Consider the following 20,079-nt stretch of genomic DNA (forward strand, 5'->3'; position numbering starts at 1 on the left):
TTTTTGCATTTTCGGCTAAATACAGTGCTTGACCCTCTCCTACTGAGGAAGATTGGGCTTGAGAGAATTGGAAAAATTTGCAGGGTATAATGGACCAAATTTCTTTACTGCAGAAAGAGGCTAAAGTTAAGTTTTTACTACCAGGAAAATTTGGTCACAGCCATTAAAGACCATCTTAGGCAGCGTAGTAATGAAGAAAAATCATAGAATCCTTAGAAAACCTGGTGCTCTGTCACCAAACAATGATTTCCAGTCTCGAAAAGGAATTAGAGTGCAAGGAAGAATAAATCCATTCATTAAGTGTTGAAGAATAACTTGCAAAGCAAAGCCACGAAAGCCTGAGAAACAGCATAAATGGAGTTTTATGCACAAGCTAGTTTGTGTGACTAGCTCTAAGGTGCCTTTCCCAGGAGATAACAGAATGTAAAAATAGGCTTTGACGCTTGGCCAATAAGATAGTAACTAGTCAGCACAATTAACCGTGATAGTATATAAAGAGCTGGGAAACCCAAACAAACTGAAGCTTGCCTATCACTCATATTGAGTCACTGCTTGCTTCCCTTGCCTTCGGCAATTAAGGGTTGCTCTTGAAGTAAATTGTACTATCAGTACCACTGATTCACAGAACACTAGTTCACAGAATATGGTATCATTTGGATCAATTAACCTGGTGTATCCACAAAAGGAATTGAAACAAATGAGAAAACTTGATGAAAATCCCCCTTATTTAAGACCCTTATTCAAAACTGAATTTTCTTACCCTAATGATGAAGATACGGACCCCCACATAACCACCTTGGAAACGCCCTATTCTGCCACTAAACTAGCCAAGTTAAAAAGGGAATATGGGCATCTTATCAAAGAATCTGAAACAGAATATGTGTCTTTAACTGGGGGTGACCAAATTCGATTGAATGAAAAGGAGGCTGAGGGTTACTGGGGCCATGGAGTTTTCTTAACAACAGGTGATCTCTGGGCCCCATGGTCTCCAACTCAGCATGCTGCTTACTGGGCTGGAGGGTTAAACCCTCTGGACAGGGGAGACCCCTTGGCAATAACAGGCACAGCTGACCAATTACTAGAAAGTGTACACAAAGCTGTTTGCCTGCAAATGATACATGAGAGAAAACTAATTCCTGGATGTGAATTACCAATGATGTTACCTGTTAACCCTGAAATTATAGCTACCTTAATAAGGGGACTCTCCAAGTCACTCAAAACCACAGAGATGAGTCTCCAGAGGACCATAGTGTCAATGCGTCCTGTGGAGCAGTCGCAGATTTTTATGTGCAGAGATGATAATAGCAGAAACACGAGCAGTACCAGTACAGACTCTATGCAAATTCCTCCACTTTTCAACACCAGCCCTGCTAGGTAACAGACCTCCCCCTAGACCTAAAGTCTGGACATGGGAAGATGTAGCACAAGAATTAATTGATTACAGTAAAAAATACTGTCTTGTGGAGCCTTTAGAAGAAAGATCAAGTGGTATCCAGCAAGTAGGAGCTAAAAATGCACTGCCCTATCCCAGCAAAACTGCAGATGTTGCCAAGGAACAGTCACAGCCTAAACCCCTTTCAGTCCAACTTGATTGGTGGCGTTTAGGACCTAAAGAAAGGAATTGCTAAAGATTTATTGGATGGTTTACCTTTAGATAAATTGAGCAAACTGGTAACCCAGTGGCGTGTGACAAAACCAACTTCCTCTGTGAAAGTACACCTGTCGCAGCTTCTGCCCCCCCTTTCGTGGACAGTACAGACAAGACATCAAAGCAAGCCTTTTTCTCCAGAACAGGGAAACTAGGATCTCCACTTTCTAGTGGTGAGCAGGGAAATGGAGAATGGATCTATGTTAAACAGCTCACCAAAACAGAAAAAGGAGATGTGTTAATAACAGCTATCGTGGGATTTTATTCTCGCAGCTTTAAGGATGCTGAGAAAAGGTATACTGCTTGGCAGAAAGGCTTGTTTGTGGTAAGCCTGGCTTTCATTGAAGTCGATGCACAGATTAAGCATTTCTGTGATGTGTTTTCTGTAACAGAAGAAGCCTCAAAGAACCTTTCTATCCAAGAAATGGAGAGCCTGGATATCAACCAAGATAAACCTGCCTCAGTCATCTGGGTGGCCCCTCCTTTTTCCCAACACCAAACAATAAATGCCTGGTTTATTGTTCCATCATTTTAATTCCCTTTTGCCTGAAAAGGGCAAGGTCTCTATTTTTTGTTTTTGCAGGAGAACCCCGTGGGACTTTAAGAATTTCTATAGAAGAAATATGAATAAAAATTGAAGACTTAAATCTAAAAATGGCCTACAAAATTTTCATTAGATTGCTCATACTTTTCTGCATTACACCTTCTTCCTATAACCAAAATAATAATGAATTGCCTTGGTCTCAAGCCTTCGTAGAATATTCTAGCTCTTCCAGAAATTATCCCAAAAATAACCATCCAAATTTGGCTGTAGTCGTAATGCATGATGACAAAATTTACCATTCATCTGATTGGGTCTGGGATAAAAATGAGTGGATTAGAACCCTATCCGGTATCATTGATGAAAAAATTCAAGTGAGATGCAGAAAAGTGGAACCTGGTTTTCAATACCATTTGTAATTGGAAACACCAACCAACAACAAATATTATTTAAACCAGAATGATCTCTCAAAAAGGTTGCTTCCTTTTTTCCTGGAGATGAATGTCGAGAGACTGGTGTTTTTAGGAACTAGATTGGGGGTTCTAAATAGCATTGATTCGGAGGTGTTATTGAATAAATTGGCTACTGCAACTTTTGATCTGACAAAAATGAAACAGCCTTTAAGAAGGCATTTTTCCTACAGAAATCCGAAAAATAATTTGGGATAGTGCTAACAATTTTGAAAAGAACCTCCAATCTTGGTGGAAGTTGGTAAATTTTACCTACAATCATGTTAATAACACTGTTACAGCTTATGTATTAACTATTCACAATGCTTCAGTATCTTTGATTTATCCTGTTTTCACATTAGACTTGAACCACAATGGAACTATACTCTATCCTTTCGAGCATAGGGCATGGGCCCAAAAGGTGAATGATAAATGGCAAACAATAGATCTGGAATCCTGCATTGTGCGGGAACAACTAAGAAATATCTGTGAAAGTAACACCATCAGAACACGAGATTTTTGTTTAGACACTGACCAAAAAGTTTGCCATTTTGAAATTCGTCCTGAAATTAACCCTGAAACTGTAATCATTTACATTGGCAAGGGTTGTACATGCTTAAGAACTGTTTGTAGTAATATCACAGTAGGAAATGTAATAGCTTATACCAGTAATCATACAAACATTTGTATTTGTAATTTTACTGAACTCATGGGATGTGACTTCTCTTGCTCAGCTCCAGTCACTTCCCACCAAATTCTGAAATCTGATATCACATTGATTCATATTGAGCAAGCTGCATGGCAAAAATTAATGTAAAAATCTTTCCTATCTTGTTTCTCTTCCTTCCCTTCTCTCCCCTTCCCCCTTCCTTAGTGTTACCACCATGTGGTCCTGAAGACAACTCATTCAGAAGACACCTCATCATAAAGAAAGACAACTCACCCAGAAGATGACTCATCATGAAGAAGACAACTGGTCCTGAAGATAAATGTTGAGCCACCGGGTGGTGTAAGGGTCGATCCAAGAATCGAGTTCTGTCTCAACATTTCTCATCAGAAACTACAGGTGCAGGACTTATGCAGAGAATGCTTTGTGCCTACCCAAAGCTGATACAGAGCGAATGCTTTGTACCTGCCTAAGGAGGCACAGAATGAAGACTTTGCATCTGCCTGAGTTGGTACAGAACAAAGGCCTTGTGCTGCCAAAGCAGGTATGTGACGAAGGCTTTGCACCCATTGCCTTGACACCCATTGTGAAAAACCTGCTGACCATGCCTCAGACACTCCTCCCTTGACCCTGTCAAGTGGAGTTTGGCAAATCTCCACAAGAATTAAGGGGGAGAAAAGGCAGGTCGCAAGGAGGGACCAGGTGTATGGACTAGCATAAAAGACAGCTCTGGAGTGGCTGAACTCCGAAGATCTTCCCCACCGAAAGATCACATCAATCTTGGCAGAGGCCAAGGAACGCCGACTGGACGGGACTCCAGGGATGCCGGACGTCTGTGGACCCGTGGTGGTAGCTATAGCCCCTTTCCTTCCCTTTCCTCCCCATCTTTTCCCAATTTTCTCTCTTTCTCTCTCTATCACAGGGCGCATTACAGGCCAAATTAATAAAGTTACCCCTTGGATTGAAATTTAACTCCCTTGACGTGTTGCATTTTGTGTTTTCTTTTCTTTTTGCACTCTGAGATCGTAGCTGGTATGAACCATCATGCGTCAGCTTATGAGTGGACTGTGATACTGGTGAAAACCATCCAAGCCGTGTGCTCAGGCCTTGCCTCTAGCCTTCCTGAAAATCCGCATACAACCGAGGTGGAGAGGCAACACAAGTCCTCGTGAAACATTCAGTGCACTGCGGGCCGTGCAGGTCAAATGGTGTCTATGACAAGAAAAGTACCCAGCTGAGAAAGTTGCTTACCTTGCCGAGGTATCGAACGGCTTTGAAGTTCCGCTTTGCACAAGCTGCGGAGATATTCGTCCCGTCCTCCAGATGCACCTGCCCGCCTGCTCCAGGCCCGAGACTGAATCTCTGCCAAACGGAAAAATGGCGACTTTAGAAACAAAGTCAAAAGGACCATTCCAGGTCCCCGTGAGCCTCGCCGAAGGCAAAGGTACGGACAGAGAAGCCGCCGTTCACTGCTTGTGGTGGTTTTGATTGGCCCAAAACATCAGTGAAGTGTTTTTAACATCTAGGAGAAATTTAGACCCCTCAGAAGCTGTTCTAGTAGGCCTGGAGAGGTGTCTGAGGGGTGGGGTGTGGCACAAAGATGGCTCCCATGTGTCCTGAGTGCAAGTTCTGGAAGTTTTTACATCAAGTCCAGCACAGCCAATCTCTGATGGCTCTGAAGGTGATGGACATGCTGCTGGCCAAGTTTGGGCCAATTGGAGGTGCTGGTTATGCCTCTGTGAAAACATATTTAAGAAAAATTCAAAACAAAGCAGGTGCGCACTTCTTTCACTTTGTAGTTGGAGGAAGAGGTGGAGGTGAAAATATGTGAGGGAGAACAGCATAGAGATTGTCAAGGTCAGTGAAGAAGTGGGGAGAAAGATGTGCTCCAGTGCTTCCGGCACCGGAGCTGAAACTTTCTGCTGGAAGCTATGCGGGGAGCAAGAAGTTTCTCCTGCAGCCCATGGAGTCCATAAGGATGCAGAAATTCACCCACAGCTCACTCCAGAGGAGGAGGTGGATACCTGGAAAAGACTGTGAACCAGTGGGAGTCTCATCTAAGAGTCCAAACTCCAAAAGGCCTTGACTGGGAGAGAAAGGCCTTGCTCCTGGCATGGAAGCAGCCTGGCCTCAGCTCAGGAGAGACTGCACAGCACCTTATGGACAAAAGAACTCATGTTGCAGCAGATTTTGGGCGGGATGTTGCTCATGAGATTGGACCCACACCAAAGAAGTTCCCAGAGGACTGTCTGTCGTGGGAAGGGCCCCTGGCTAAGTAGAGAACCTCTTTTCCTGATTGGACTGACCAGAAGACCCCTCAACCTTCCCCCTGTCTGTGTTGCTGGTTTGCAAGGAGGGAAGGGGGGGGTTGAGTGCAGAGACTGCTTCTTAAGAGGGTGGGGGTGCGAGCAGAAAACTGTCTGGAGAGAGAGAGAGAAACAAGTAGAGAGAAAGAGTATTTGTCGTAGAAGAATTGTGGTGATGAGTAAATTTGAGAATCTGCTCTGTGGACTGAAAAGAGACCCCACACCCTGCCACCCACCACCCGGCATGTTGACTTTAAAGGAGGAAAGGGGATGAATACTATAGGTTCCTAAGAGGGAGCGGGGAGTGAACAAAAACTGTATGAAAAGTTTATTTTTGCCTGCATTTATCCTCCAACTTTCTTAGGTAATTAAACACTTTTTGCAACTTCAAGCATGGAGCCTGGTAGCCTTCTTTTCGTGCATCCTCCTGGCCATGTCCTTATCTCAAACCCATGACACCAGCACAGTCCTGTGTCAGCTGGGCTCAATGGGAGGCTTTTGATTGCCTGGAGAGAGCAAGGACATACCCTGTAGCCCTGCCAGCCCCACTGGGAACACTCCTTCTGGTGCTAGGGGCTGAGCAGTCACTGACTACAGGGGACTCACTGGGACTGAGTTGGAAAATACATCAATACCTCTGAGAGATAAGAAATGAACTCTGTAGACACTTTTCTTGTTCCTTACAAACTTTATTGGAAAATACACAAATGCTTCATTAATTGGAATAAAATGTAATAAAATTAAAATATTTCCTAGTTTTAGATATTCATTAAATTTTGCCTTCATTTTTGTATTCTTAAGTTATTCTTATTATGCTAACATTTCTTCTACAAATTTGTAAATACTTGTTTTTATTCCTATGACTATTCTTCTTCCATGTATTTTTAAGCCTTAATTCTTATTACTCTTCTCATTACTCTTTTATATATTCTTCTAAGTATTTGTAAATTCTTACTACTATTCTTATTCTGTGTATTTTTAAATCCTAATTATTATTATTATTATTATTATTCTATGTATTTGTAAATTCTTATAACTGTTCTTCATCTATGCATTTTTAAATTATTCCTTGTCTTCTCTGTCTTTTCAGTCTTCATCCTCTTAAACTTCGTATTTGTTGTATTCGTCTTCGTCTTTATCATCACTGTCGTCTCCATCTTCTTCTTCCTCATCTTCATCTTCTTCCTCATCTGTTTTACTCCTCTGGCCGTCCCGCCATGCAGGGACACTGGAACAGCCTCCTCAGCGCCCGCAGCACCCGCCTGAAGCGGGAGCGGTGTTTCTTGGGGACAGCCTGAGCTCCCAGCTGGGCAGGTGAGGAGCCGGGGGGGCTGTGTGGGGAAGGCTCCGGGCTCTCTCTCCCTGCCTCTGGCACTGGCTCCTCGAGGGCAGGAGGAGCCGCATGTCCCAAGGGTTCTTGGCCTTCCAGGGGGACAGGCCAGGCCCAGAGTGGCCCTGGGCTGCACGGCTCCAGTGCCTGGTCCTCAACCCAGGCCTCACGAGGGACAGGCACTGGGAGCCCATCTGCTGCAAAAACTCTCCATTTTTGCTCCTTGTCTTCTTCTGGGGGAAGCTCCAGGACACTGACGTCATCCCACTCATCCTCCTCTGGCTCCAAGGCCTTGGTCCAGGTGAAGTGGTCAGTCTCGTCTTCCCAGTTCTCCTGCACAAACTCCTCGTCATTGTCATCTTCCCAAATGGAGACTTTGTTGCCATTGCCTTTGGACACAACTTGGCCAAGGCAGGCTTCCCCTTGGGGAAGGTCTTGACCAAGATGTTCTTCCCACTCAGAAAGTTCTTCATAGTCGGTGACATCTCCTTGGGACAGCCCTCGCTCAATGTATTCTCCCCAGGCCGAGAGGTCTTCGGAGCTGTCGCCTTCTCCCTGGGACAGTTCTTGCTCCAAGTAATCCTCCCAGTCAGAGAGTAACTCAGGGTAACTCATATCTTGTCCTTGGGACAGATCTTTCTCCATACATTCTTCCCAGTCAGATACTTCCTGGGACAGCTGCGGAGGGCACTCTTCTACCTGGGACACTTCTTGGGAGTTGTTCATTTCTCCCTGTGACACTTCTGCCTCTTCCTCACCTTCCTCCTGGGAAAGCTCTTGCTTGATGTCATCTTCCCACTCTGTGTACTCCCCAGACGATGTCCCCTCCTCGCTCTCTTGCGCTGCCCACAGCAACACTGCCACTGGCCCATCCTGCTGCTGCCAAGTCCCCTCCGCGCTCTCTTGTGCTGCCCACAGCAACGTTGCCACTGGCCCCTCCTGCTGCTGCCCACTGAGGGCCTGGGCTGCCAGATGGGCAGGTGAGGGGCTGGGGGTGCTCTGTGGAGAAGGTACTGGCCCTTGGCTGCACGGCTCCCACGCCAGGCTCTCAGCCGAAGCCTCACGAGGGGCGAGCACTGGGATCCCCTCTCCTGAAGGAATGCTCGCAGTCTGTCCTGTAACTGAGTCCTGGGACAGCTCTGAGACTGAGTCATCTTCCTTCACCAGGAAAGGCCCCAGATCATCCAAGAATTGCCACCATTTCATTTCCTCCTCAGAGTCTTCCTTCCTCTCCCCTAGTGGCAGCGCTGAGCCGGCTGCTGTCCCCTCCTCCTGCTCACTGAGGGCCTTGGCTCCCAGCTGGGCATGTGAGGGCCTGAGAGTGCTGTGAGGGCCAGGAACTGGGCTCTCTTCCCTCTCTGCTGTCGCTGCTGATTCTACCGCCATCCATTGTTGAACGGCATATTCTTCCTCCACCTTCTGCCTCAGTGACAGGATCTCCAGCAGCGCCTGCCTCAGGATCTCCTCAGTTGCGTTGGGGTCCTGGTAGAGTGAGGCTTGGCTGCTGGCTGGAGTGTTGAATGGGACACTTGGTGGGCTCCATGTCCCTATCGATGGCAGCTCGTCACTGAAGACAGAAGCCACTGATGCCTCCTCCAGAGCAAGAAGCTCAGGGGCCTCCTCCTCCTCAGCAGCTGCTGGCCTTTTGGACAGCTCTGGGTCTGAGTCATCTTTTTCTTGGGACAGCTCTGGGTCGCTGCAGGATTCCCAGTCACTTTCCCAAGTTGTGGTCTCCTCCTGGCTGTCCTTCTGAGCTGGCACTGACTCTGTCACTGTCCCCTCCTCCTGCTCACTGAGGGCCTCAGCTCCCAGCTGGGCAGGCGAGGTGCTGTAGGGGCTGTGAGGGGCAGGAACTGGGCCCTCTTCCCTCTCTGCTGTCGCTGCTGATTCTACCGCCATCCACTGCTGAACAGCATATTCTTCCTCTACCTTCTGCCTCAGTGACAAGATCTCCAGCAGCACCTGCCTCAGGAGCTCCTCCGTTGGGTTGTGGGCCTGGTAGAGTGAGGCCTGGCTGCTGGCTGGAGTGTTGAATGGGACACTTGGTGGGCTCCATGTCCCTATTGATGGCAGCTCGTCACTGACGACAGAAGCTGCTGATGCCTGCTCCCCATCCAGAGCAAAAGGCTGAGAGGGCTCTTCTTCCTCCTCCTCCTCCTCAGCAGTTCCAGATAGGGCAGCAGCTGCCAGCTCAGCCTCTGTGGGACTCTGTGGGGCAGGAGAGGTGCTGGGCAGGGCCTGTACTGCCTCTGCTGCCACCTCTGTGCCCACAGGGTTGGGAGAGCTGGAGCCCTCCAAGGGACAAGTCTGGGCCTCCTCCTCATTCACTAGGCCCACAGGCTTCCCCCCAGTGGTTGAGCCCAGGTCATTTTGTGCCTGGAACAGCTCTGGGTATCCCAAATCTTCACTTTGGGACAGTTGTTGGGCAGTGCAGTCTGGGCCTTGGGACAGTTCTGGGTCTCTAGATGAGTCCCAGTCACTTTCCCTAGCCAAGGCCCCCTGGCTGTCTTGCTGTCCTGGCACCAAATCTGTAACTGTCCACTCCTCCTGCTCACTGAGGGCCTCAGCTCCCAGCTGTGCACGTGAGGGACTGTGTGGGCTGTGAGGGGCAGGCACTGGGCTCACTTTCCTCTCTGCTGTAGGTGTTCCTGGCATTGCTTCATGAGCACTTTCTTCCAGGTGCCTCTGCTCCTCTGGCTGCTGGTTGGATCCCTGGATCTCCATCCCAGCCTGGTGCACAACATCAGATCCGATGCGCCCCACCAGGTCCAGCTGAGCCTGGCTGCAGCCTGGGAGCCTGTGTGGGGCAGGGACTGGGCTCTGTGGCCCTGCTGATGGCACCTCCTCACTGGGGGCAGGAGGCTTTGGTGCCATTTCTGTCTCAGGAGCAAGAGGCTTGGGAGGCTCCTTCTCCTCAGCAGCTCCACATGGGGCAGAAGCTGCCAGCTCAGCCTCCGTGGGTATCTGCAGAGCAGGAGAGGTGCTGGGCAAGGCCTGCACTGCCTCTGCTTCTACCTTTTTACCCAGGGGGCTGGGAGAACTGGGGCCCTCCAGGGGACAAGTCTGCGGCTCCTCCTCATCCACTGGGTGCAAGGGTCTGTCCCACATCTTAGAGCTGATGTCCTTTCTCCATTGGAACAGCTCCTGGCTGCTTACGTGTTCTTCCTCTTGGGACAGCTTTCTATCCCTCACGTCTTCCCACTGGGGCAGCTCTTGGGCTCTGGCACCTAATCCTTGCAACAGCTCATTGTCACTGTCATCTCTTGTTCGGGACAGGTCTTGTTCTGTCCAGTCTTCCCACTGGGAGATGTAGGAGTGTGCAAAGTCGTCCCATGGTGAGAGTTCTTGGTAACTTTCACCTTCCCTCTGGAACAGATCTTGAACATTGTCCCATTGGGAATCCTCTGGGACTGTCACATCTCTCTGTGGGGACAGCTCCTGGGATCTCTCGTCTTCATCCCATTCTAACTCTTGCTGCCCTCTCACATTTACACCCCACTGGGACTCCTCTTGTGTTCTGACATGTTGTTCATGCTCATGCACCTCTTGGTGTGTCTCCCCACGTTCTTCCCACTGGTACAGCTCCTGGACTCTAATGAATTCTTCCCTCTGGTAGAGCTCCTGGTCTGTCCCAGCTGTGTATTCGGAAACTTCCCGAAATCTCAAACTCACCCGGCGCTGGTAGAGCTCTCGCCTCCTGGCTCCCTGACGGGACATTTCTTGAGCAGTCAGAACTGCTTCCCCATGATAGGTCTCTTGCACTGTCTCGCTTTCCCTCTGGGAAAGCTCCTGGTCACTATCACTTTCCCACTGGGAAAGCTCTTGGTCTCGGTCCATGTTGGCAAAGGACTTCTCCTCCTCCTCAGTCTCTGACAGTGGCAGGACTGACCTGCCCACTGCCCCCACCAAATGCCTGCTGGGAGCCTGGGCTTCCAGCCAGCTGGGCAAGGGGCTAAGGGACTGGGAGTTGGAGTTGCCTTTGTCCTTGCTCTTCTCGTCTGAGACGCAAAGGTCTGAGCGCACAGACAGACACAGAGGCCTGAACGCACAGACAGACGCAGGGAGCTGCTTCCGCTACAGAGCACAGCTCTCCTGGGCCAGGGCAATGCAGAGCTCTGTGCCCTTTATATACCAGGGTGGGGCTCTATGATGTCACAATGGTCTCTCAGGGCCACCACCATGTCCCGCATCACAAAGGACCCTGACACAAAGTGCCTGTGTCACAAAGGGCCATACCCAGCGCCCCAACACCAGAGGAGCAGACAGGAGCTGGCACCGAGCAGCCCCCAGACTTGTGGCCTCATGGCCCCTGCTGTGCCCAGAGCCCTCAGAGGGTTTGGCCATGCTCCCACCTGACAAAGGACTTTGTTGGCACTCAGGAAAGATTCTGAGTGTTATAAAATTCTTTGTTGGCATTGGTACTGTGCTATATGAACTTCAGCTGCTATTCACACTTGGTATCCTGTATATGTCATTCTAAATAATAAGGGGAAGCATGAAAATCAGTGTCTGAACTAAGAACTAAAACTATCTAAACTGACTTATGACATGCAGCAAAATAAACATTTCACATCATTTTCTGAAATGGATACAGCATTTTTCAGCTCCAAAATAGTTTGCACACTTAAAATATCTAATATTTAGCTATTACATTTGTACTGAATGGTAGAATAAGTGAACTATGTCCACTTTAGCACATTTTAATATTAGAGATAAATGTATACTTTCCAGCAAAACCAAGAAAGAAAGCCACCAGGAAATTAATTTTGGTTGTTTCAAATGCTTTAAAAATTTCAGACCTCTGGGATCTCACATTTGGTAGTCAAAACCGATGAAACCATCACACACAGACAGCAGACACTTCTCAAGTTATGGGCTGCTAGCTATAAGTTGCCAAATTATATTAGAACTAACGAATGCTTTTCTATTTATGCAATAGTACAAAGGTTTTTCTAGCATAATCATCTAATAATAATTGATACCATTTCTTTCTACATATTTGTCCTTCCATGTCTAAACTTAGTCCTTGTCTGCTGACCTTCAGAATACTCGCCTTGTCTTGAATTTGGGAGTGTCTGCTGGGTTCCTCATTCTCATCAGAACTTCAGAATTTTAGCAGTTCATAATGCAGAAATTTGACATCCAGTAGCTACCTGCTATTGCCAGAGCACTGCAACTGACAGGAAGTTGTGCCCTCCACCTCCCAACCCTGCTGAAATATTTCTTTCCCTGAACAAGTTAAGACAGACCTGTGGCTTCTTGCTAATGGACAACAAACGTTAGAATCTGTTTGCCCAACAGTTTCCACAAACTTCATGCCAGTTTCTAATGTCTCATCTGGAGACTATGCCACATGACATCTACTGAATGTTTTTGAAGGCTTCAGAGAAACAAACATTTGCTTCTCATCTGCTTTCTTTTGGTGTGTGGTCTCCTTGAATTCTGGGTTAAAGATTTTGGCAGCAATTTGCAAGTCCAACCAACCAACTTCTTGTTAATTGACCTGGATTCATATGGAGGTACACTCGTGCATAACCCCTTCGTCAGGGGGAGGTTCACAACAGATATTAGAAAAAAGTTTTCTACTGGCTGAAAGAGTGGTCAGTCATTGGAATAAGTGTCCCACAGAAGTGGTAGAGTCACTGTCTCGGGAAGCGTTCAAAAGGTGTCTGGATATGACACCTGGGGATATGGTTTAGGGGTGATTATGGGGGTGCTCAGTTCACAGTTGGACTGGATGATCTTGAATGTCTCTTCCAATCCTGATGTTTCTGTGATTACAAGCTAGATGTCTACGCCCATGTTGGGGGTTGAGAATTTCTTCCCATTCCTGTTACTAGGCAACAAATTGTCTGATTTTCGGAGCAATCAAGCCCTTTTGTAAAAGACAAAGGCTAGGTTTTTGGGCAGGGCAAGGTAAGGGAGAGCTGCCGGGGAACACTCTCTCGTCGTTCGGACGCGGAGGGGAGAGGCTGCTGGCTCTTTGCTTTCCCAGCTGCTACCAGAGGAAATCCAACTGTGCCCTGTTTCCTCTTCTCTCCTGGCTGGGTGAGCTTTGATTCAACTTTTCTTCCCACTGGGGAGGGCGCGTTTCCCCGGGCTGCATTTTTCCGCGGCTACTGCTGGGAGAGTTCGGCTGCCTCTGCTGCCTGCCCCGCCCTCTGCCGCATGAGACCGCAGCGTCTGCTGTGACTGCAGAAATTCTCGCTGGCCGGAGAGAGAGAGCGCCCGCTCCTACTGCCCTGTTCTCTCGCTGCCCTGAGCTGCTTCGCTGCCCTCCGCGCTTTTCTCAGCCCGTCCGCCATTACAGCTCCCCGATGCTGACCTGACCCTGCGCCACAGCGCCACCTGCAGCCGCTCGGGAGTCATCACACCTGCCCTGGCCGGCCGGGAGCTCAACAGCGCCCCTGCTGCTTGCAACCGTGATTGCACCACACGGGAGAAGGTTCAGCAGCTCACGTTATCTGCTGTTTGGTTTTCTGGTTCTAGTTGTGGTTTGCTATTATTGTTATTGTTTGTTTATAGATACTAGTAAAGAACTGATACTCCTTTTTCCCATACCTTTGCCTGAAAGCCCTTGATTTACCAAAATTAAATAATTCGGAGGGAGGAGGGGAAGAAAATCACATCCTCTGCTCTAGGGGAAGGTTCAACCTCTCTTGGCAGACACCTGTCTTTCAAACCAAGACAGCCCAGAAAACATCTTCCCAGGAACATCTCTGGACTATTAAAAAAAAACCCAACTTTAAAAATTGTGTTCAAAAAAATTAAACAGGCCAAATTTAAGAAATCTTTCATCCATTTCTTAGAGAAAATATTCCAGTAGTCCATAATTTTGCAGAGAAGTCAGAAGAGGTGTTAAGATGCCCAGAAATCAAATCATGCTGAACATACATAGGGAGAAGACAATTTTCCAGGCTCTACATTTGAGCACAAAAGAACAAATGAAAAACCATTTGCCAACAATTTGTATGCCAAAAATGAGAAGCCATAATTATAGGGTTGCAAAGTTAGACATTTGTATTAAAGGGAAGAAGAAAAAGGTAAATCTTCAGCTTGCTTAATATATTAGTTCTTCAATAAATGTACCTATTTAAAGAACATCATTGTTCTGTTTTGCAGAGCAAAAGCAGGTAACTGCTTTCTATAATTACAACCAAAGAAAAATTTTATACCCCATTTCAGAAGCAAAGCTACATGAAGAGCAGGAAGTCCCTGAAAGAAATCTTCCCTGTGAATTCTTCCTAGGGCATAGGCTAAAGATTAGCATTTATCTGAAGATACTCACACAGAGAAACAGGCTCTTTCATCTGAGTATTGCAGGTCAAATTCTTACTAATAAACTGTCGGGGGTTGAGAATTTTTCCCATTCCTGTTACTAAGCAACAAATGGTCCGATGTTTGGAGCGATCAAGCCTTTTGTAAAAGACAAAGGCTAGGTTTTTGGGCAGGGCAAGGTAAGGGAGAGCCGGCCCTGGGAACTCACTCTTGTGGTTCGGACGCTGAGGGTAGAGGCTGCTGGCTCTTTGTTTTCCAGCTGCTACCAGAGGAAATCCAACTGTGCCCTGTTTCTCTTCCCTCCTGGCTGGGTGAACTTTGATTCAACTTTTTCTCCTCACGGGGAAGGGCGTGTTTTCCTCCCCCGGGCTGCGTTCCCTCGTGGCTACTGCCGGGAGAGTCCCACGGCCCCTGCTGCCTGCCCCCGCCCTCTGCCGCACAAGACCGCAGCGTCTGCTGTGACTGCAGAAATTCTCGCTGGCCGGAGAGAGAGAGCGCCCGCTCCTACTGCCCTGTTCTCTCGCTGCCCTGAGCTGTTTCCTGCTGCGCTGCGTGTTTCTCAGCCCATCCGCCATTGCAGCTCCCCGAACGGTGACCTGACCCTGCGCCACAGCGCCACCTGCAGCCGCTCGGGAGTCATCACACCTGCCTTGGCCGGCCGGGAGCTCAACAGCGCCCCTGCTGCTTGCAACCGTGATTGCACCACACGGGAGAAGGTTCAGCAGCTCACGTTATCTGCTGTTTGGTTTTCTGGTTCTAGTTGTGGTTTGCTATTATTGTTATTGTTTGTTTATAGATACTAGTAAAGAACTGATACTCCTTTTTTCCCATATCTTTGCCTGAAAGCCCTTGATTTACAAAATTAAATAATTCGGAGGGAGGAGGGGAAGGAAAATCACATCCTCTGCTCTAGGGGAGGGTTCAGCCTCTCTTGGCAGACACCTGTCTTTCAAACCAAGACATAAACACGCACCTAACACACCATGTCTTGTAATCTTCCTTCAACCCCACACTACAGTCCTCATTTTACATTTCTGTTGATTCATATAGACTGGAAGGAAATTGAAATCCTTTTCTTCCTTCTTGAAAAGCTTCTAATTCCGTATTTCAGCCAAAATCCTTTCTGCTATGCGTGCCTCTTCAATAAACATTGCTCCTGCACACTTCACCTCACATCTGTGACTCCTCCATTTGTGACAATCCTATGCTGGAACTAAATTAAGAACTTGGAAAATGTAAATGAAGTATGAAGAAAATTATTTATTGCAGCACCAAGAATTTAACTAATAGAACAATACAGCACTTTTTGATCAATCTACAGTGCCCCGCAGGCAGTTTTATTTAAGTCAAAGTGTTATCTAAAATAAGATGAAGAAAAAGCAATTCAAAAGTATATTCTAGAAATATCTTAAACTGGCTTTGTAGAGACACAAGGGTACTTGCTTTCTGCTGCATTAACACTGATCTGTTGATATGGTATCTGCAGAAACCAGGCAATTAGAGCTCTGTTGGAGAGTGCTCACAGCACTCATTGAACTGCAGCATAGTTAAAAATACAATATAAAATAGTTGTAGATGAGAGAAGTTTAAATAGTCAAGATACATGCAGAATGATTGTTGACAGTCATAATCAAGATTTCTAAAGACTTAACTGCACTAATTGGATGCTTTAAGTGTAAATAATTGAATACATGCTGCCATGTCCCTTCCTAAAATAGGCAGAGAATTTTCTATTGGATTCAAAGAAATCTGCACCCTGCTTTTGTCACCGAATCTGCGGGAAAATAAGAAAAACCCTCTAACACTGTATTTGAAGTGATAGAGAATCAGGCATTACTTTATTTGCTGGCCAGGATGTGCCTAGGAAGGCATTCCAAGAACACATAGCCTCAGAGAATTTTCTCCCGAATTTTATACAGTCAAAACTCTTGCTGCAGATGGTATCTGGCGAATGTCTGTGATAACCCCATGACCTGTGGATGTCCAGTTGGTGCCACAATGTCTCGAGGATGTTCTGTTAATGGTCTTTATCTTTCTGGTTATCTTCGGGGTTTACTCCCAATCCGTGGTATGTTAATCCCATCTCCTTAGGGTGATACTATATCTTTAAAAAAACTAAAGAAAAGCTCCTTTCCCTAGGTAAAGTCAATTAAAGCTAGCTAGAGAGATACAATAAAATTTCTTAAGTTATATTTTTCTGACAATTCCCCCCTTTGGAAGTGACCATAACTTCTTTAAGGTCACTTCCACTTAACTTATCATCTAAACTAAGTTAATTCAAATAACAAAAATTAAAACAAAACAAAATTATTCTCGGAATAGTCAGCCATCCTTAGAGACCTTTCTTAAACTTTAGACTTTTATATGAGTTTGTTTTCATTAAGTTTGCACAATGTTTTACACCCTAATTTGCAAATTTGGATTAAGATCCATAGGCCAATTATTAAGGTCAGAACTATGATAGCAATGCCAATTAGTTTTCTTATGATCGCATTCAGATTTGGAATCCATGATGTAATCCAGTCAAATATATCTACTCCCTGGTTCTTTTGGATTTCTTGAAAAATTTCAGAATTTTTCCTTATTTCTTCTAAGTCAGTTTGTACTCTCTGGGTCTGATCTATGTACACACAGCAGCTGGTATTAATGACTGTGCACACTTCACCTTTGGAAGCAAGAATCAGATCTAGGGCCATTTGATTTTCTTTGACTACATTAGATAGGCTAGTGACTTCTTGTTGTAAAGCACCGATTGCATCACTGGTTCGGTTTTCTATTTGCTCAATAACTCCAGAGATGTTTACGATGGCCTTTTCTAATTCAGGTACTCCTAACCATGGTACAAGTCCTCTCATAAACTTGTCAAATCCAGAGGACTTTTCAACTAATGGATTTAGAGTTCGTTTATGTCGCATAATAAAGCATCGCAGATGTCCTTTGGGGAATTCTGATTTACTAATGATATCTATTTCTGGTACCACAGTCCCAATAGTGCATATTCCTTGCCATTTAGGTGGCAGAGCTTTTCTAGCTGAATTCCCACATAGCCAGTAGTATCCTATGTTATCGGGAATAGGCCACCATTGTGTATTTAGGATACTTTTATTTGTTACATCTAAGTATGAATTACATTTCGGGTAATTTCCTACCATTATTCTCGACATACAATTAGGTGACTTTGTTTGTTTTAGAGGGGTTGCCCCTGATTTTTCTGGACATCTCTGAACACAAGAGGCATTCACAGCTGTTAATTTTACTGATAGGATTTGTTTATCTAAGGTGTTGCGTGTTACTTTTTCTTTAAAAAGGTGCATTACATCAACTGGGGGAAAGCTATTGGAGAATGTGTTTGGGATGGGAAGTCCCATTAGTTGTATACTTTCGTCTGAGTGAGTGGGAAACTGAGAGCAAATCCAGCAGTTGCTGCTGTTTGTTATCAGAGTTACAGCTTGCATGAGTTTTAGGTGTGAGTTTCTCTTCCAGGGGTCAGGTAGTATTTGTTCAATGTGTGTCATGTTAGAGGAAAAATACATATCACTACCTTTCTTTGTTCGCTCTCTTACCCATCTGGGATTTGAGCCTAGATTTGTCAGTCTCAGGCCCTCGCTGGGATGGTTGACTATTCCAGACAAAATTAGCCAGACAAAATTATTCCGAAAATACAAAAGAAACCATTTAGTATTTCCTATCTTAGCGTCTCTGATTTCGTTGCAGCTTTATCTGCAGTGGATTAGTTGTTTGTCGCACTGTCCAGAGTGTTTCTTCTGGGTCTGGGGCTGGTTTGATTCGCGAGTAATGGATCCAGGAGTCTCCACCAGTTGTTTTTACTGCTGTATGAGTAGTTAATAGAACTTGATAGGGTCCTTTCCACTTGGGCTGAAGGGGTTCTTCACTCCACGACCGGACGTAAACCTAATCTCCTGGCTGATGAGGGTGCACTTGAATATCCAATGGAACTGGTGAGGCTAAAACAACAAACTTATGCAGCGATGAAAGTGTTTTTCCCAAGGAAATTACATACTCTTTTAAATGATGATTACCCATTACATGATTTTCCCCTGGAACCATCACAGTTTGGTAAGGTCTTCCATACAGGATTTCAAATGGACTTACCTTTTCTTTGGAACTTAGCTGAATTCTGATTCTAAGTAAAGCCAAAGGCAGAGCCTGTGGCCACTTAAGCGAGGTTTCCTGACAGATTTTACTCATTTGTCTTTTTAGACTTTGATTCATTCTTTCAACTCTGACACTGGATTGTGGTCTCCAAGGAGTATGCAAATCCCATTTGATTCCTAAAGTTTTGGACAGGTTTTACACAATATCTGCGATGAAATGGGGTCCCCTATCAGAGGACATTCCTAAGGGGACTCCGAACCGAGGTACTATTTCCTTTAACAATATTTTAGTAACCTCTCTAGATTTGTTGGTGTGACAGGGAAAAGCTTCAGGCCATCCAGAAAATGTATCAACCAAAACTAGCAGGTATCGAAATCCCTCTTGCCGAGGTAATTCAGAGAAATCAATTTGCCAATAGTCACCTGGACAATTTCCTCTTTTTGTGGTTCCAGGAGAAGGTCTTTTGTAGGACTGAGGATTGTTCTGCAAGCATATTTTACATTTCCCAACAATACTTTTAATGATTCCAGTCATTCTTACACTGACTACTTGTGGCTTTAAGCTATCAATAATAGCTTCTGCCCCCCAATGTGTTTCTTTATGCTTGTCTTTAGCTATTTGTCTCATTACTGCTTGAGGTACTATAACTTGTTTTTGTGGTGTCACCCACCACCCCTCAGAGTTTAGGTGGGCTTTTAGGTGTTCAGCTAACATTTTATCATGGGTTTGGTATTCTGGGGTTACTTGTGGAAGGTTCATTGTATTTTGATGGAACTACTATAAGGATGCTTTTCTCTGCCACCTCTTTAGCAGTTTTATCTGCCAATCTGTTTCCAACATTAGTTGGTGTATTTCCAAATTGATGAGCTTTACAGTGCATAACAGCCACTTGGATTGGTAGCTGAACACTATCCAGAAGTTGTTTAATAATATCTCCATACTTAATAGGAGATCCTTGTGCTGAGAGGAGCCCTCGTTCTTTCCAGATAGCTCCATGAGCATGTACCACTCCAAATGCATATTTAGAATCAGTCCATATGTTGACCTTCTTACCTTTAGACAACTCTAAGGCTCGCTGCAGTGCAATGAGTTCAGCCTTTTGTGCGGCGGTGTTAACAGGTAATGGATTAGCTTCAATTACCTCAGTCTGGGTTACTACAGCATACCCGGATTTTCGTTTTCCTTCCTGCACAAAGCTGCTACCATCTGTGAAGAGTTCCCAATCTGGATTTTCCAGTGGAGTGTCCTTCAAATCTTCTCTGCTGGAATAAACTTGTTCAATAGTTAGAAGACAGTCATGTTGTATGGCCCCTTCGTAATCTGGTGCACCTTCAAGGAACATTGCTGGGTTAAGGGCAGCTGTAGTTTTTAACTCCACATCATCTTGTTCCAATAGAACCACTTGATATTTAAGCATTCGGCTAGGGGATAACCAGTAGCCCCCCTTTTGTTCCAGGACGGAGATAACCATGTGTGGGATATAGACAGTCATTTTCTAGCCCATTGTCAGTTTCCGAGCTTCTTGTATCAGAAGGACTGTTGCTGCCACAGCTCGAAGACAGCTGGGCCACCCCTTGCTCACATTGTCTAGCTGTTTAGAAAAATATCCCACAGCCCTTTTGCTTGTGCTCAACCTCTGAACCAGCACTCCTAAAGCAAGGTGCAAACATTCATGCACAAACAGTTCAAAGGGTTTGGTCAGGTCAGGCAATCCTAATGCAGGGGCAGACATCAGGGCTCTTTT

The 20,079-nt window shown here is 45.8% G+C and overlaps 3 protein-coding genes across 3 annotated transcripts in view; all 3 read right to left on the minus strand.

Moving 5' to 3' along the window:
* Positions 1 to 156: 156 nt before the first annotated feature.
* Positions 157 to 20,079, minus strand: part of LOC146420853 (uncharacterized) — a 116,614-nt gene continuing 96,691 nt past the window's right edge. Inside the window, exons 4-5 of the mRNA XM_085047975.1 lie at positions 4,557 to 4,667; positions 157 to 1,262 (exon numbers count right to left, since the gene is read on the minus strand). Coding sequence (XP_084904101.1) covers positions 1,006 to 1,262; positions 4,557 to 4,667 — 368 coding nt within the window. The 3' untranslated portion in view covers positions 157 to 1,005. The remainder of the gene's footprint in view (positions 1,263 to 4,556; positions 4,668 to 20,079) is intronic.
* LOC146420854 (uncharacterized) lies at positions 6,455 to 11,122 on the minus strand. Its single transcript, XM_085047947.1, has 3 exons — positions 11,074 to 11,122; positions 10,216 to 10,954; positions 6,455 to 10,068 (listed from the first exon to the last, which is right to left on the minus strand). The coding sequence occupies exons 1-3, from the start codon at positions 11,120 to 11,122 to the stop codon at positions 6,807 to 6,809; spliced, it is 4,050 nt and encodes a 1,349-aa protein (XP_084904073.1). The 3' UTR covers positions 6,455 to 6,806.
* On the minus strand, positions 16,064 to 18,220 carry LOC146420855 (endogenous retrovirus group V member 2 Env polyprotein-like). The gene has a single exon (XM_085047962.1). The coding sequence runs from the start codon at positions 17,750 to 17,752 to the stop codon at positions 16,580 to 16,582; it is 1,173 nt and encodes a 390-aa protein (XP_084904088.1). The 5' UTR covers positions 17,753 to 18,220; the 3' UTR covers positions 16,064 to 16,579.

This window comes from Lichenostomus cassidix, unplaced genomic scaffold, assembly GCF_008360975.1.
Source record: "Lichenostomus cassidix isolate B80296 unplaced genomic scaffold, HeHo_3.0 HiC_scaffold_45, whole genome shotgun sequence".
NCBI lineage: Eukaryota > Metazoa > Chordata > Aves > Passeriformes > Meliphagidae > Lichenostomus > Lichenostomus cassidix.